We start from the raw sequence: 18945 nt of genomic DNA on the forward strand, positions 1-18945 counted from the left end.
TTTTTTTTGTCTCTTGCCTAGGGTTTTATTGCAGATTGCCTGTGTGTTTAGGGTCTTCTTTGATACTTGTTCCCATTTATGTGGAATCTTTAGAGTAATCTTTGTTTACTCAGATTTTCTCAGGTCTTCTGCACTTGATTTTAGTCCTATATATGTGGTAAAAATTTTAAGATTGACTTTTATGTGTAATTTTTTCACCCCCAGGAGGAAGCTTCCTTTCCTCTGTCCCTTCTTTGGGAATCCTGAACTTTTTTGTTTTTCTGCAGAATTCTGTCCCCAGCTCCTGTGGTTTGTTTAATTTCTCTCCCTAACTCAGTGCCCCGTTTTCATTACATTTTTTCAGTCTGGGACCCATCCTGACTTCTAGTAGTTCACATTTCCCCTCCCTCTCCCCACCACCCTCTTCCTGTGAGGCTGTTTTTGTCCCCAATTATTGCCCAGTTAGAATATCCTGCCCTGGGGAGTCAGATGTTGTCAACCCAAAAAGGTCCATTTTGTGATTAGGTGGTCCAGCAAATGGAGACTGGGCTTCGTGTGTGTACCTCTTGTAAACAGTTCTGCCTGGTCTATTTTATTTCCTTTGGGCACTTTTGGATGTAAACAGTCCTTAGCTGCCTTTGTTCTGCCCTGGGTCTCTGTTGACTTGAGTCCCTTTGTGGGGTTCTGACTTGCTGCTGTGAGTGATTCTGTGGTCTGCATCTGTAGCAGGAGGGACCCAGACTGCTGCCTATGTGTGACTTATTTTTTTAAATTCAGTTTTGTTGAGATATATTCACATACCATACAGTCATCCACAGTGTAAATCAGTTGTTCACTGTATCATCATATAGTTGTGCATTCATCAACACACAATCGGTTTTTGAATATTTTCCTTACTCCAAAAAAATAAAAATAAAAATACAAGTGAAAAAGAATACCCCAAATATCCCACCCCCATACTCCCCTATTATTAATTTAATTTTTATCCCCAGTTTTCTATTCATCTGTCCATGTGCTAGATAAAGGGAATCTGTGAGCCACAGGTTTTCACAATCACAGAGTTACACCATATAAGCTATATAGTTATATAGTCATCTTCGAGAGTCAAGGCTACTGTGTTACATTTCAACAGTTTAAGAAATTTCTTTCTAGCTATTCCAATACACTAGAAACTAAAAAGTGATATCTATATAATGCATAAGAATAACCTCCAGAATGATGTCTTGACTCCATTTGAAATCTCTCAGCCACTGAAACTGTATGTTGTTTCATTTCTCTTGCCCCTTATGTGTGACTCTTAAGCTGCAGGGACTCTAGGAGAAGAGGAGGGGTCATAGTGGTAGGTCCAGTTAGTAAATTTACTCTCTTTTCTTTGTGTTTCTTTTTTTCTTTTTCCTTTTTTCTTTGATTTGGCATTTTTTCAGTCCTTTTTCAGTCTCTGTTGTCCTCCAGAGTTCCAAGTAAGTGAGATTTGTCCTTTTTCTAGTTGTTTCTGAGGGGCGACCTTTCCAGGGGATGTCTCCTGTGACCACATTAATTACTTCACCTCTTGGGAATTTTTAATTTGATACTTGACATTGTGAATATTTTTGTTGTTGAAAGCTAGATTTTGTTTTAATTGTTTAATGAGTGTTGATTTTTTTTTTCCATCTGGCAGTTAAGTTAGTTGTGAATCATTTTAATTATTATGAGAATTGTTTATAAGCTTCTTTTAGTGGATGATCTAGAATAGCACTTACTCTAAGGCTTATTTAGCCTCAATTCTAAAGCTTTGTCCTATTCCTGTCTACTGAAAGCACTATGTATTCAATGATGTGTCTCCACTCTGGTTGGAGGGAATTTGATTGATTGCTGGCTTTCTGAGAGCTGTAGGAATTGTTCATATTACAGCTCTTCTGTAATTGTTATTTTCACTGATGTTTTTCTTCTTCATCCGTGTTCTGGATAATACACTTATCCAAATTGGTATTCAGCTTAAGACTCAAGCTCTCATATTTCTGGAGCTCTTTCTCTGTATAGCTTCTACCTCTTGGGTACTCTTTTCCCACATATTCTAGAGTTTGCCTCCCTGCACCTCCTAAACTGATATCTGTGACTTCATCTTAGAAAGCTTGCCACTTTCTGAATTTTCCTCTCTGTGCTAGTTTAAAAATTATCCCTCTGCAGAAAGACTGGGCAATGGTAGGGTTCACCTTGTTTGTTTCCCTTCACTCGTGGATTACAGTCTTGCCTTGGTAAATTCTACCTGTACAGTAGCTCTTAAATTAGTTTCTTAATTTCCATTCCTGTTGTAACTATCATGTTTGGATTATTTCAAGAATTTCTAGTTTGCCTTCCCTTAGACCTTATATTGTTCTACAGGTTTTTAAACAAACAGGTCTCTTTTTTTGTTTGTTTGCTTTATTTTCTTACACTTCATATCTTTGTACACTCTTTTACTCTGCTCTCGGCACATTGTGTTCTTGTTCTTCCAACACTGTATACGACCTTATCTGAGGAGCTTTCATTTGCTATTCTTTCTAATGTGTTGCTCTTTTCCTAGATATAATTGTTGTTTGCTTCCTCTTCTACTTCAGATCTGTGCTGAAATATTTTCTTTTTCATGGAACTTTTATTTTATAAATGTTTAGTTGTTCTGTAAACCTTATTTCATAAAGTTCTTATTTAAAGTGGTTTGTAGCTCCCCATTCTCTTTTTTATTCTTTTCCTTAGTAGTTATGATGTTGTGTTTTACTTGTTAACACTGCCTGTTGCTTCTTACTAGAATGTAAGTTTGTGAAGACAGAAATTTTGTTTTTTATTGCTGTATGTACAGTGTTTGAGCAGAGCTTGATACACGGAGGAATGATAGGGTGTTCTAATCTGCTTGCTAAACCTGCTGTCCAAATACTTGTTTGAAACACTTGCAACTTTAATATTTCATCTTTTAGTTTCTGAAAGTGGGATGTTCATATCTCCTGTAATATTTGTGGATTTGCCAATTTCTGTGAATGTTTGCTTTATGTAATGTTATTATATAATGCAAATCAAATAATATTATATAAAGTAAATTTAACTTTTTATCGTTAAATAATGACAGCAGTTTAAGCCATTTATGTTGACTGAAAACTGATATTTGCATTTATTTAGTATAAATTTTTTATTAGAGAAGTTGTAGGTTTACGGAAAAATCTTGCAGAAAATACATTTCTCCCATATACTTCGTCTATTTACATTGCATTATTGTGGTACCTTTGTTTTCAGTTGATGAAGTAATATTATTATAATTGTAGTATTAACCACATAGTTTACATTAGGGTTCATTGTGTTGTACAGTTCTTTTTTTAAATTCTTATTCAGGTAGTATATATACAACTTAAAATTCCCCTTTTGACCATATTCAACTATATAATTCAGTGATATTTGTTTTTATTTTTATGTTGTTTTTTTTTTTCCTCTTTAATATGTATTTTTTTCTCTCCTTTTCTGCCTTCTGTTGGGTTGGAGATATTTTTCTCATCTCTTCTTTTCTCTTTGTTTTACAGTTTTCTTTTAAATTTAAACACAACTATTTAACTTAATAAATTCTAAAGAAAATTATCTCTCCCTTTTTCCATGAACAGTAAAATCAACCTTATAGTAAGTCTTGATCATACCTTTCCATCTTCTTTCTCTTAATTTAATTCTGCCTCTTTCTCCCCACCCCCGTGAAGTTTGAAATGATATTATTTGGGGTGTTTGATCTGTTGTATTTATTAGCTTCTTGTATTAAATCTCCCTTGCATTTGTTCTGATTATATTTATTAATATTTTGTTTAGATTTTTTCACCCAAAGTTTTTGGCTATCTTTGTTAGGATTTTGATTAGACATCTATTTTTATTTGAATGTGGATGACTTTTTTCTTGAAAGCTTTCAGTATTTCACTTACAAAACAATTTGTACTTCAATCACTTCAATTTCTAAAATTTTCCCTTCAGTGTTTTAGATTGGTTAATTTCCTTTGAAATATTAATTTAAGTGAAAATTTCATATTGCTTCAAAAAAAGCTCTGGCTGTTTTTGCAGAAATGTGTGAACGTTGAAAAGATTATTAGGTGATTAAAACCACTATGATAGACATATAGAGTCATCTGAAGATTGGCTAAAAGAATACCAGTTCCCCAAATAAAGAGTCCTTTTATTTGGTGAGGTATGTGAGGTATGATGACACAAATATGTTAATCTGGACATGGCCTCACATTTAGGTGTATGGAAGGACTGGACTTGAGGGATAAAATGTCTATAAGGTATGATAGTTACTACTTTATTTTGGTAAATGTTGGGAACATTGCCTAAGTTATTTAATTTTGTAGACCATCAACTCATGCTTTATGGTGAATATAATTTTAAGCCTGAAAATTGTGCATTTAACTATATGGTTTTATTTCTTTGATTCTAGGCCTCGAAGTAGAGGAAAAACTACAGTGGAGGATGAGGACAGCATGGATGGTTTGGAGATTACAGAAACAGAAAATATTGTGGAAACAGGTATCAAAATGTAATAAGGATTTAAAAAATGTGCATGACAGTGTGCACAATTAGCATTTGTATATGTCTTGAGCTCAAAAATTTCCATCTGTCTAAATAGCTTGATAACTAATGGAGAAGGTAGAAAAACTGAGTTCTGTGTATCTCTTTTTTTTCCTTAAGCCCTGACTAAGAATTGTTTAATAGCTGTGGATAAGTATTTTATTAAAGCAAAAACAAACAAACAAATGGAACAAACAGAAAATCCAGTTTAACAATATAGATAGTTCTTATTATATTTCTGCTTTATGAAGCATCTAGTGTTTGTTTAAAACTTATTGTATTAATATGTGCATTGAGGAAAAAATATGTTCCATTAGCAAATCATATTGTGAAATGATAGGTTAAACCAGACCATATAGGTTTCTTGTCTGATGAGCTTTTTGGTGCCTTTAATGAGCTAATGTGTATTTTGAATCTGAAAAAGGTAGAGTAGGTTGTCCAAAGTGGTTTGCAAAATTCATATGAATTTAGTGATTAATAAATTTTTCAGACTAGTTTTTTATGTTGTATTTGGAGGGTATCTGCTTGAAATGATCTATTATTAGCAGTGCTTTTGAACATTTTTTGGTGACAGTATAGACATAGTGATAGGACTTCTCTCTGAAGTTGAACGTTACCTCCTTGGCTTTTGCAGAACGTCACACAGTTGTTAGAGAAAAGCTAGAGCTTTTATATCTTTTAAAATATAAGTTTCCAGAAAATGCTTACGGTCATCAAATGTATTGCTATTATGCAGCTGTATATCTTAGAAAGCCTTCAAATATTTTAAAATTGTATCCTCCCTAACAGTGTCTAGTTAGAGTGATGAATGACATATGGGAGTTTAGAATTCTACGTTTTGCCGTTTGGTGCATGTGCATTAGCATCTTACTTGAAACTTTTTTTTTTTGGTGGGAAAAACGGACACATCTGGTTGATGTTCTTGAAGAGGTTATTGCCTCTGGGTTTTGGGTCTTAGCTGGCATAGGAGTTCTCTAGAAGATTTAAATTTCTGAAGAATAAACTTGGTGAGTGAAACTTTTATAGAGCCTCAGATAGGGATCCAGGTATTCTTTAGGGTTTTCAGGACTACTGTTGACTTGGACTTAACGCTGTGGCCATTGGCCTATCTGGCTGAAGCTTGCATAGGAGTTAACCTTATTCTATTGGTTATTTCTATTAGAAACCTAATTCTCTTAGTCACTGAAACTGTATTTTGTTGCCTTTCTTTTCCCCCTTTTAGATCAAAAAGGCATTTTCAATCCCTTGATGCCAGGGTCACGATCATTCCTGGAATTTGTGTCCCACATTGGGGGGAAGGTGATGAATTTATTTGCTGAGTTAGGCTTAGGAGAGTGAAAGTCCACACCTGAAAGTCCACATCTGAGCAACAGAAGAGGTTCTCTGGAAGTGACTCCTAGGTATAATTATAGGTGGGCTTAGCCTCCCCCTTACAACCATAAGTTTCACCAGAGTAAGCCTCAAGATCGAGGACTTGACTTACACACTAGGGAGTTCCTAAGTTAATTTAGCATATATTACGTCCATGATAATCCATCCATATCTCATATTATCATCACTCTCCATTTTAAACAATTCTCATGACCCAAAACAATTTGTAGCTGTTTTCAGCCCTTGACTATTTGTTTAGAGTATTTGTGTGGTACTAGTATGTTATTCCTATTAATTATAGTCCCTAGTATACCATAAGTCACTTTTTTCCATATACTGTTCTGTTGTCAACTCTTTGTACTAGTGTCATAACTTAGAAGTATATGGTGCAAGCACCTATCTATATTTGTGGTGCCAATCTGCAGAAATATGCCTTTAAACAACCCCTTTCAATACTGTTTGCCTTCAATGCAGCAATATTTATAATCCCATTAACAAATAATCACCACCCTATCCATTCTCATACCTTTGAATTCACTGTCATTAATATATCTGAACATATTAGATTATTGTTCCTCCTTCACTAGGTCCCCTATATTCTGTATAGGTCCCCTATATTCTGTATTATCAGACATCGATTTTACATTGTTCAGGGAGTTCATAGACATGGTAACATACAGTATCTCTCCTTTTGTGTCTGACTTATTTCACTCAGCATTATATCTTCAAGGTTCATCCTTGAAGGTTGCTGTATGATTCAGGATCTTGCTCCTCCTTCCTGCTGCATAGTATTCCACTGTATGTGCATACCACAATTTGTTTCTCCACTCATCTGTTGAAGGACACTTGGATTTCCTCTTTTTGCAAAAAAATGTTGTCAATGCCTCTGTGAACATTGGTGTACAAATGTCGGTTTGTGTCACTGCTTTCAGATCTTCTGGGTATATACTGAGAAGTGGAATTGCTGGATTGTAGGGTAATTCAATATCCAGTTTTCTGAGAAACTGCCAGTGTTTTCCACAGCAACTGTACTGTTATACGTTCCCATCAGCAATGAATGAGAGTTCCAAATTCTCCTCAGCCTCTCTAGCATTTATTGTTTTCTGTTTAATGGTAACCAGTCTTATTGGTGTGAGATGGTATCTCATTGTGGTTTTGATTTGCATTTCCCTAATAGCTAGTGACGGTAAACATTTTTTTATGTGTTTTTCAGCCATTTGTATTTTGTCTTTGGAAAAATACCTTTTCATATCTTTTGCCTATTTTATAATTGGACTTTTTGTGCTATTGTTGAGTTGTAGGATTTCTTTATATAGGTAGGATATCAGTCTCTTATCAGATATATGGTTTCCAGATATTTTCTCCCATTGCATTGCTGCCTCTTCACCTTTTTGACAAAGTTTTTTGAGGCACAGAAGGTTTTAATTATGAGGAGTTCCCATTTATCTATTTTTTCTTTTGTTGCTTGTGCTTTTGGTGTAAGGTCTAAGAAGCTACCTCCTATTACTAGTTCCTGAAGATGTTTCCATATATTATTTTCTAAGAGTTATTGTGCTGTCTCTCACATTGAGGTCTTTGATCCACTTTGGGTTAAGTTTTGTATACTGTTCTAGTTTGCTAATACTGCCGGAATGCAAAATACCAGGAATGGATTGTCTTTTATAAAGGAGGTTTATTTGGTTACACAGTTTTAGTCTTAAGGCCATGAAGTGTCCAAGGTAACACATCAGCAATCGGGTGCCTTTACTGGAGGATGGCCAGTGGTGTCCGGAAAACCTCTGTTAGCTGGGAAGGCACGTGGCTGGTGTCTGCTCCAAAGTTCTGGTTTCAAAATGGCTTTCTCCCAGGACGTTCCTCTCTAGGCTGCAGTTCCTCAAAAATGTCACTCTTAGTTGCCCTTAGGGTATTTGTCCTCTCTTAGCTTCCCTGGAGCAAGAGTCTGCTTCCACTGGCTGTCTTCAAAACGCCTCTCATTTGCAGCTCTTGTGCTTTCTTCAAATTGTCCCTCTTGGCTGTACCTCCTCTTCAGAATGTCACTCACAGCTGCACTGAGTTCCTTCTGTTTGTCAGCTCAGAAGGAGCTTAATGGGTGGGGCCATGCCTCTGTGGAAGTTATCTCATCAGAGTTATCACCTACAGTTGGGTGGGGTGCATTTCCATGCAAACAACCTAATCCAAACGTTCCAACTTAATCCCCACTAATATGTCTGCCCCACAAGATTGCATCAAAGAATATGGCTTTCTCTGGGGGATATAATACATTTAAACCACCACAAGTGTGAAGTAGGGGTCCTTTATCATTCTTTTGGATATGGTTGTCCGTTTCTCCCAGCCCTATTTGTTGACGAGACAGACTGTTCTGTCCCAGTTCTGTGGATTTGGGGTCCTTAACAAAAATCAGTCGACCATATATCTGAGGGTCTATTTTCAAGCTCTGAAGTTGATTCTATTGATCAGTATGTCTATTGTGCCAATACCAGGCTGTTTTGACCACCGTTACTTTATAGTAGGCTTCAAAGTCTGGAAGTGCAAGTCCTCTGACTTCGTTCTTCTTTTTTAGGATGTTTTTGGCAGTTTGATGCCCCTTTCCCTTCCAAATAAATTTGATAATTGACTTCTCCAAGTCTGCAAAGTAGGTTTTTGGAATTTTGATTGGAATTGTGTTGAATTTGTAGATCATTTTGGGTAGAATTGACATTTTAACGATGTTTAGTCTTCCTATCCATGGGCACAGAATAGTTTTGCACCTATTTAGGTCCTTTTAAAATTTTTTTAGTAAAACTTTGTAATTTTCTGTGTAGATGTCTTTTACATTGTTTGTTAAGTTTATTCCTACTTACTTGATTTTTTAAATTGCTTTTGTGAGTGGAGTTCTTTTTTTTTTTTTTTTTTTTGATTGTTCAGTTAGGTCATTACAAGTAGTGCCAGTTTGAAGGTATTATGTCCCCCAGAAAAGCCATATTCTTTGATGCAGTCTTGTGGGGGAAGAGGTATTGGTATTGATTGGGTTGGAGTCTTTTGATTGGATGTTTCCGTGGAGATGTGATCAGTGAACTGTAGGTGAGAGCTTTCGTTGGCTAATTTCCATGGAGGTGTGGTGCTGCCCATTCAGAATGGGCCTTGATTAGTTCACTGGGGCACTATGTAAGCTCAGACAGAAGCGAGCTTGCTACAGCCAAGAGGGACACTTTGAAGAATGCACAGGAGCTGAAAGAGGAACTGCAGTTTACAGAGACATTTTGGAGATGTCCTTTGAAAGCAGACTTTTGCTCTGGAGAAGCTAGCAGAGGACAGATGCCCCAAGAGCAACTGAGAGTGACATTTGGGAAAGAAGCTGAAGCCTAGAGAGGAACATCCTGGGAGAGAGTCATTTTGAAACCAGAACTCCAGAGCAGATGCCAGCCATGTGCCTTCCCAGCTAGCAGAGGTTTTCCGGACACCATTGGCCATCCTCCAGGAACGGTACCCAATTGTTGATGCATTACCTTAGATACTTTATGGCCTTAAGACTGTAACTGTGTAGCCAAATAAACCCCCTTTCATAAAAGCCAATCCATTTCTGGCGTTTTGCATTCCGACAACATTAGCAAACTGGAACACTTGTGTATAGGACCATTACTCATTTATGTGCATTAATCTTATATTCCACCACTTTGCTGAGTTTTTTATCTGCTCAATTAGCTTTGTTGTCAAATTCTCAGGATTTCCCGATATAAGATCACATCATCTGCAAATAATGACAGTGTTTCTTCTTCCTTTGCAATTTTGACACCTTTTATTGCTTTGTCTAGGTGAATTGCTCTGGCTAGAACTTCTGGCACAATGTGGAATAATAGAAGTGACAGTGGGCATCATTGTCTCGTTCCCGATCTTAGGGGAAAGGCTTTCAGCCTCTTACCATTGAGTACTATGCTGGCTGTGTGTTTTTCATATATGCTCTTTATCGTATTGCCAAATGGTCCCTCAATTCCTACCTTTTGAAGTGTTGTTATCAAAAAAGAATATTGAATTTTGTCAAATGCGTTTTCAGCATCTTTTGAGATGATCAGTTGATATTTCCGTTTTGATTTGTTAATGTGTTGTATTAGTTTAATTTATTTTCTTATGTTGAACCACACTTGTATGCCAGGAATGAACCCACTTGGTTATAATTCTTTTTATATAAGTTTGGATTTGATTTGCAGGTATTTTGTTTAGGATTTTTGCATCTGTATTCATTAGGGAGATTGACCTATAATTTTCCTTTTTTATAGTATCTTTATCTATAGTTTGGTATCAGAGTGATACTATCGTCATAAAATGAGTTAAGTAGTTGTTCCTGTGTGCTGATGCTGCCATTATGCAAAATACTAGAAATGGATTGGCTTTCATAAAGTGGGTTTATTTTGTTAAAAATTTATAGTCCTAAGGCCATGAAATTGTCCAAACTCAGGCATCAACAAGATGATCTCTTCCCTGAAGAATGGCTGATGGAGTCTAGAACACCTCTGTTAGCTTGGAAGGCACATGGCTGGCAGCTGTTCTTCCTTTGCTTCCAGGTTGCTTTTCAAAATGGCTTTCTCCAAAATGTCTCTGGGTCTCTCTTAGCTTCTTTAGCTCCTGTGCATCTAAGTATTAGGGTCTCTCAGCTTCTCTGGAGCAAACTGTGGACTTCATCTCTTAGCATCTCCAAGCGTCATCCTCTCCAGATTTCCAAGTGTTAGCAAACGTTTCTACAAAAGTCTCTTCCATATGTCCCTCACAGCTGCTCTGAGCTCCTTCTATTTATGAGTTCTTTTATAGGAGACCGCTGTATGAATGGTGAGGTGGGGTTCATATCTCCATGGAAATAATCAAATGGTTCACCCACAGTTAATTTAATTACATGTCTGGAAACACTCAATCTAAACATTCCAACCTAATCAACACTAATATGTCTGCCCCCACAAGATTGCATTAAAGAATCTGGCCTTTGGGGGTACATAATATATCCAAACTGGAACAGTAGTATTCCTTTTTCTTCAATTTTTGGAAAGAGTTTTAGCACGAATAGTGTCAATTCTTTTTGGAAAGTTTGGTGAAATTCCCTTGTGATGCCATCTGTCTGGGGGCTTTTATTTGTATATAGATTTTTTTTAATTAAATTAGGTTTATTGAGATATATTCACATACCATACAGTCATCCAGGGTGTACAATCAGCTGTTCACAGTACCATCATATAGTTATGCATTCATCACCTCAATCTATTTTTGAACATTTTCCTTATACCAGAAAGTATCAGAATCTCTAGTTTCTTTTATGGAGGAGAAGCCTGTTCTGTCTCAGCTACTCTGCCATCTTCCTGGAAGTCCCCAGCTCTTCTTTTTCCACCTCATTGTCTATCTCTAGTACCTACATGACAATAATTCTTCAACCATATTGGTCTTAGCAATGGGATTCTGTTTGTCACCCTCCTTTTCTAGCTCAGATTCTGTGATCCATCATTGTAGTCATTTTCTTATATCCCCTCACCTCCTTCTCCATTTTCCCATTGTCTTACTTTCATGACAGAAGCCAAACTGCATTCAAGCAACCAAGCTTGATTGGTGTAAAAGATACTCTTGTGGACTGGTTTAATTTTAAATTTATGACCTTAAATCTCAAATGTGTCATGATTGTTATCCTGTAATCATTCTACTTTTACTTAGAAATTCCCTCTCCCATTATTGAAGAGGAATATTTAACTACTTTCTCATCTCCCTTCAAACTTCTAATACCCCTTGCCATTTTTCGTTCCTCAGCTTGCGATTTTGCTTATCTCAGTAGGAAAAAAATAATCAGAAAAGACTTTCCACACTCACCTCCCATCACATGCATTTTCTTGTTTGCATCTGAACCCATTGATTCTCCCTTCCCTCCTGATAAAAAGCAGCGAAAAGTCCCTGTGACTATCTAAGGCCAACCCCTCAAGTTACAGTTTAGATTGTACCCCCCTTCCCCCGTTATGGACTTTGCGTCAGTAGTTTTCCTTGCTTTCTCGCATCATGAACATTTTCCTCCTAATGAATCATTTTCCATTAGGATACAACTTGCTGCAGTATCACCACTCTTAAACACTAATACCCTCTCTTGATGATGCATCTCCTTTTGGCCACTGTACTGTCTCTTTGCTCATCTCTATAGCAAAAATCATTGCTCTGTAGTTACGGTTGCTACTTACTTTCACCATTTTTCTGTGTACCCAGTGTAATCAGGCTTGGTTTCTTGAATTCTCTTGAACTTGTTCTTGTTGTTGTCACCATTCATCTCCGTATTTCTGAAACACGCTTTTACTTTTCATCCTAGTTAACCATTCAGTATCATTTCATATACTTAACCACTCTCTCCTTCTTGAAACTCTTCTGTTGACTTTGAGGACATCACACTCTTGGTTTTTCTCTTACCTCTCTGGTTTCTCCTAGTTTTCATTTGGTCAGTCCTTTCCCTTTTCTAATCTCTAAACGTGGCTTAGTCCTCCAGCCTTTTTTCCCATCTTCTCACTCATTAGGTAATCTCATTCAGTTTAGTGACTTTAAATATTATCTATATGCTGGTGGTGACTCTACAAATAGAGTTGCTTTGAACACAATGTGTATCTTTAGTTTTGCTTCTCAACATCTCCTTTTAGATATCTGAAAAGCATTTGAAACTTATGACCTCTGTACAACTTTTTTGTATTATTCTGAAGCCTTCTCTTCTTCTTGTGTTCCTATCTCAGTAAATGACATCATGTAATTTTTCAGGAGAAAATCAAGGAGTTTTTCTTGATTTCTTGTACTTAATAGCCAGGTTATTTGAAAATTCTTGTCTTCACTTTCCCAGTATATGCTGAATCTAGCCACTTCTAACCTTTTCCAGTGCTATCACTCCACTGTTCCTAGTCTGGATTGCTGCAATGGCTTATTAGCTCATCTCACTGCTTTTGCTTTTGCCCCATTGTGGTCTTATTCTCTACATAATAACAAAAGTGATCCCTGTAAAACCCAAAATAAGTGCCTTTTATTTCTCTGCTATCAACCGTCTAAAGCCTCCAGTAATTCTTGGAATTAAATCCAAAGTCCATACTGTGATCTGACCTTGGCTGCCTCTCCAGTCACGTCTTCTGTCACTGTTGACCATGCTCGCTGGACTCCAGCCTTACTGGGCTTCTTGCTCTTCCTGGAGCACATTAAACATACACCTTTGTTGGGCATTTGTACTTCCTTTCTTCTTTGCTTGTAACAGTTTTCTCCCAGATTTTCACGTGCTTATTCCCTTATTTCAGTCAAGCCTCTCCTCAGATGTTGTCTCCTCCGAGAGACCTTCCATGACCACTCTGTTTGAAAAGCAACCCTTGACATTCTTTGTATCTTCTGCTTTATTTTTCTTCCTAGTATTTAACAGATTTGACATTATATTACATATTTATTTATTGTATATCATACACACTGGAATGTGAGCTTCATGAGGTCAGAGATTTGTCTTATTACTGATGTATCTCCAATGCCCATGGTACTTCCAAGCACATACTAGTTTTAAATTCACTAACTGAAAGAGTATTTCAGTTTTATAGTTTCCCTTTTCTATTTTCTAAGTTACTTAGTTGTTCTTGGCACATTGCCATAAAACTAAAATACTGACGTTTAATTTTTTCTTATTTGAAGAGTAGTAAGCCCCACAAATGGACAGTGTTCTCATTTCTTATGAGAGATCAAGGCAAATAAGGTTTAAAGGAACATTTTATACTAAAGCTAAACTATGCTCAGTGTGTTAGTCCTTGCTCTGTCATTGTTCTTGCAAAGGCCTTTGTATAGTTCTTACAGTGAACAATAGGGCAAGGAGAATAGTAAAGGGAAGGATAAAATACCGTTGTTAAAATTACCAGCCTTCAAATAAAGCCAAGCAAAGAGAAGAGTTCCATAGCTTTGTAGTCATTTCGAAGGCCAAAGCAAAGTCTACCTAAGGATTTTATGGGAGGTCCTCTTATTCCCGTCAGTTCCATGCCTGATGTTCTTCTTTAATGATTTGTAATAATGTAAGAGTATAGGGTTCCATTGGGAAAGTGACAGCGAGTGTCACAGAGGCCAGTTTGTTAATATTTTATAGGAAGAAAATCATATTTTTCTTTTGGATCTGTTGGCCATTAGAAGTCTCAATGCATTTTTCTATATGAATAAAATCAACCTGAATGAAGTACTAGTTACTTGAAGAGAAGGTTTATTCTATTTATTTTCTTTGAGAATCATTATGTAATTAGGGCTTTGCAACTTAACTTGCTTTAGTTAATTATAATTAGTTAATTATGATTTAGCTAATCATAATTATAATTTTCTTTTTAGTGTTCAGATTGCTATAGTTTGGCTAGAGGGGAGCCCCTGTTTGCTGGCTTCTGGGTCCTTTTAAAATTACCTCAAAACTTTTCAAAGTTTATTGCTCTTTGGCAACAACATGTTTCAGGCCCATCTTGAAATCTGCTTGCCCCAGGATAGGAATTCAATTACTCTCTAAGGACTCCTAGTTATTTTTAGTTGATAATAATATTACAGGCAAAAATCTAGGCTCTAGGGATGCATATCATATTGTTCTTTTTGAGAATTAGTTATGTTTGATACTTTAATTTTTAATGAAACTACAGCAAAAACTATAGTTATAACCCTTTTCTATAATTTGATGGGCCAGTTATTTTATAATTAATGGTCAACAGAAATGAAGTTGTTTATTCATCATTGTAAAATAATCTAAAAAAAATTAAAATTAACATAGTAGAACTACTGGATTTTAATATCAAGATTACCATTTGTGACTAACCTTTGAGTGATTTCCAGCTAATGATACCTAGTCATATTACCTTTGGTTATGTGTCAAAATTTTAGATTATCTTCTGGTTCAGTTATTTGGTTATTTTTGATTAGGGGCTATTAACTTTTTTAATGACTGTTGGTGCCTATTTAGTGGTTATTTGGCATAGGCAGATAGGATATGGGTCTTCTGCTTTATCAGTACGCTTTATCAGGTAGGTATAATTGAGTTTCAAAGTCATATATGTTAATTTAATTCACCTCCTTTTTGGTTCAGTAATATCTAATGAATAGTTATATGCATAAGTTTAAATATAAAAATTTGGTTAAACCCTATCTGCTTTTGTTTAGTGATATTATTTTAACAGGTGGACACTCAAAACTGTTGTCTATATATTTTGAGTACAGTGCCAGTTATGGTACCAGAAGCAATGAAGAGAAAGCCTGGATCCTTATATTAATCACATTGTTTAGCTATACCAGTGTAACTTTATGTATCCTTTCTTATCTTGTACTGATATGAAAGTTTGTAATTTGATTTTCTCTTTTTGAACTATCATTTTTTTCTTGTTATAAAAATATTTCTATTAACTTTTAATGTATCATTTAAAAATAATGTATAGTTGTGGTAGATATTTGGGTTATTTCCCAAATAATTCTGCCTCTGTATCTTTTGAGTACCTGGTAGAATTCCCTCTTTAAGGGACCATGTGATTAGGTTGTTTCGAATGAAGTGTGGGTGGAAGTCACATGGATCACTTCTGGACTGGAGCAAAACCCTCCAGACATAGCTCTTTTCAGTGTTTGAGATGCTGACTGCTTTGAGGGTTTGGGTATTATAGTGAAGGAATGTGGAGCAGAGATGCATTTATACAGATTTAGTCTGTGATTAGCCAGAGCACATAATTTTTCAAAAAGAATTTTAAAAAGAAATTTTCTGTTATTTGTTGCTGCATAGCAAGTTATTCCAAAACAGAGTGGCTTAAAACAACAAACATTTTATGTATCTTATGATTTTGGGGGTCAGAAGTTCAGGTAGGACTTAGCTAGGTAGTTCTGCTCTGCAGGTGACAGATGGGTCACTTGATGCTAGTTGTTCAGCGGCTGGGCAAGGTATAGAGTATCCAGGGCAGTTTTAATCATATGTCCAGTGCATTGATGGGGATGGCTAGAAGGCTGGCCTTAGCTGGACCCCTCTGGGCCTCTACATGGTTTCTTGAGCAGAGTAGGACTCTGAGACACCAAGGGGAACTGTGAGTCCTTTTAAAGTCTAGGCCTGGATTGGCTGGCATAGTGTCACCCTTTTCTACTGGAAGCATTTACAGACGAGCTCACATTCAGGGGTTGTGGGGGGGGGAAGAGTAGACTACCTCTGGATGGGAGGAGCATCAGAAAATTTCAGCCATTTTTAATTGGCTGAAGAAGATTCATTATGTTTTATTTACATAGTCTTGCCAATTCTCTTTTTGTATTTAAAAATTAAGTATTTTCAGTTCACTGCAGTTTTAATAAAACTGTTATTTGGCCACATATATCTTGAATTTAAAACCATCTATTTTATATATTTCTTTAGTCTACGCTCCTGACTTTTTGGTTCTTGAGGAAACAAACTGTTTGGAAGCAGGTTTGACCCACTCTGCATTCTTGATTGGGACATTGACTTAGTTTGTTAGTTTCTCTAAGCTGTGGACTTCTCAAGGTGTCCACGGGAGGGGGGCTTTGAGTTTCATTATACAGATCTGGTCTGCACGTTTTGTTATACCTAATTATTACATTTTTGGAGGCTCTATTGGAAATAATATTTTTAACTAATTTTGGGTTCCAGTCGTACATTGTCTTTATATAAAAAATATTGATTTTTTTGTGTGTTTACCTTATATTTTGCAACCTTGTATTATGTAGGGTTATTTATAGATAGGCTTTTTTTGTAGCTGTCCTTTAATAGATGGAAGAAGTTGCCTTTTATTTTTACTTGGCTGAGAATTTTTATTATGAATGGATGTTGAAGTGTTTTAAATATTTTTTCCTGCATCACTTGGTTCAGTCATATAGTTTTTCTTCTTTAGGTTGTTACCTGAGTTATTAATTGATTTGTTTGAATATTGAACTTGCCTTGCATTCTGGAAATAAACAGCACTTAGTCATGGTGTATTTTTCTTTTTATATATTGCTGGATTTGACTTGCTAATATTTATTGAGGAGTTTTACATTTGTGTTTATGAGGGGTGTTGCTCTGGTTTAAGTAAAATTAATGCTGGCCTCATACAATGAATTGACAAGTATTCTTTCCTGTTCAGTTTTCTGGAAGAATTTGTATAGAATTGGATTTTGTTTTCCATAGTGTTTGGTATAAATTTTGAGTGAAGCCAGCAGGGCCTGTAGGTCTCACTGTTGGAATATTTTAAACTACAAATTGATTTATTTAATAGATATAGGAATATTCACATTGTTTTTATTGGGTGAGCTTTGGCAGTTTGTGTCTTTATAGGAATTTGTTTCTTTTATGTTGTTGAAATTATTGACATAAAGTTGAACACAATATTCCTTTATTATCCTTTTAATGTCTCTAGGATCTATGATGATATTGCCTCTTTCTTTCTTGGTATTTATAATTTGCCTGACCCTGACCCCTTTTGGATCTATTCATTTTATCTCTTGTTTTTCTGTTACCTCCTATTTTCTGGAATTGATTGATTAGAATGGGATGTTATTTCTTCTTTAAATGTTTGGTAGAATTTGACAGTGAAACCACCTCGGCCAGGAGATTTCTTTTTCAGAAGTTTGTTGTTTGTGTTTTGACTGCTAATTTGAATTCTTTAACAATTTATTGGATTATCAGGTTATGTATTTAACTTTGGGTGAGTTTTGGTAGTTTGTGATTTTTGAGGAATTTCATCTAAATTGTTGCATTTGTATGTGTAGACTTGCTTATAGTATGCTCATATTATCCTTTTAATGTCTGTGGGGTCTGTAGTGACACCTTTCATTCTAAATATTGGTAATATGTGTTTTCTTTCTTTTTTAATTTGTCTTGATAGAGGCTTATCAATTTTACTGATCTTCCCAAAGAATGAGTTTTTGGTTCCATTGATTTTCTTTATCATTCTCTGTTTTTAATTTATTGTTTTCTACTGTATATATTTTCTTCATTGTACTTGCCTTAGGTTTATTTTGCTATTCTTTTTACAGTGTCCTAAGGTGGAAACTTAGATGATGGATTTGAGACACTTATTATTCTCAAACATAAGTATTTGGTTCTGTGAATTTATCTCTGTGTATTAGCTGCATCCCTTGAAGTTTGATATGTTGTATTTTCATTTTCATTCTGTAAAATATATTTCCTAATTTCCCCTGTGACCTCCTCTTTGACCCACTTCTTATGTAGGTGTGCTTATAAATCTTCATTATTTTTAGGAGATTTTTTTATCTTTTTGTTATCAACTTATAGTTTAATTCCTTTATTATCAGAAAACATACTTATATGTTTTCAGTTCTTTTAAATTTGTTAAGGTTTGTTTTATGAGCTAAGATATGGTTTACCTTAGTGAATATTCCATGTCACACATGTAAAGAATGTGTGTTCTGCTGTATTGGTTTGACTATTCCACAGATGCCAACTAGTACCATTTGGTCCATAGTGTTATTCAGTCCATCTGTGTAATTGCTGATATTCTGTTCATGTTCTGTGAACTTGTACTGAGAAAAGAATATTTAAGTCTCTGAATCTGGTTTTGAATTTGTAATTCCTTTCAGTTCTCTTAATTTTTATTTTATTTACTTTGAAGCTCAGGTGTTATGTGGATAGCAATTGAGGATTTTTATGTCTTCCTGGTGAATTGATCATTATTTTAAAAAAGATTATGTAATGTATTTAAAAAAATATGTAATGTTCTTCTTTAAACCTGGTAATCTTCTGTGCTCTGAAATACACTTTGATATTAATATTGTCACTTCAGCTTCTTTTTGTTTAGTGTTTGCATGGTATATTTTTGTAATCGTTTTACTTTTAATCTATCTGTTTCATATATGAAGTGAGTTTCTTGAAGGCAGTATATATTTTTTCCCCCAGTCTTTTCTCTCTGTTATTTAGTTTGAACAATTTTTATTGCTCTGTCCTCAAGTGCAGTGACTCATTCCTCCATCATCTCCATTCTGTTATTGATCCCATACAGAGAGGTTTTTTTTTTATTTTGTAGATTGGTTTGCATTTAATTTGTACATTTGCTTTTTTAAATGCAATTTTATTGAGATATATTCACATACCATACAGCC

General features: G+C 35.5%; 1 protein-coding gene across 3 annotated transcripts in view; it reads left to right on the forward strand.

The window, feature by feature from the left end:
• KMT2C (lysine methyltransferase 2C) overlaps nt 1-18945 on the forward strand; it is a 393502-nt gene that overhangs the window by 124890 nt on the left and 249667 nt on the right. For all 3 annotated transcript variants that reach the window (XM_037835765.1, XM_037835764.1, XM_037835766.1), the window contains exon 2: nt 4397-4485. In XM_037835765.1, the coding sequence (XP_037691693.1) occupies nt 4397-4485 (89 nt within the window). The remainder of the gene's footprint in view (nt 1-4396; nt 4486-18945) is intronic.

The sequence above is a fragment of the Choloepus didactylus genome, chromosome 5 (genome assembly GCF_015220235.1).
Source record: "Choloepus didactylus isolate mChoDid1 chromosome 5, mChoDid1.pri, whole genome shotgun sequence".
In the NCBI taxonomy this organism is placed as follows: domain Eukaryota; kingdom Metazoa; phylum Chordata; class Mammalia; order Pilosa; family Megalonychidae; genus Choloepus; species Choloepus didactylus.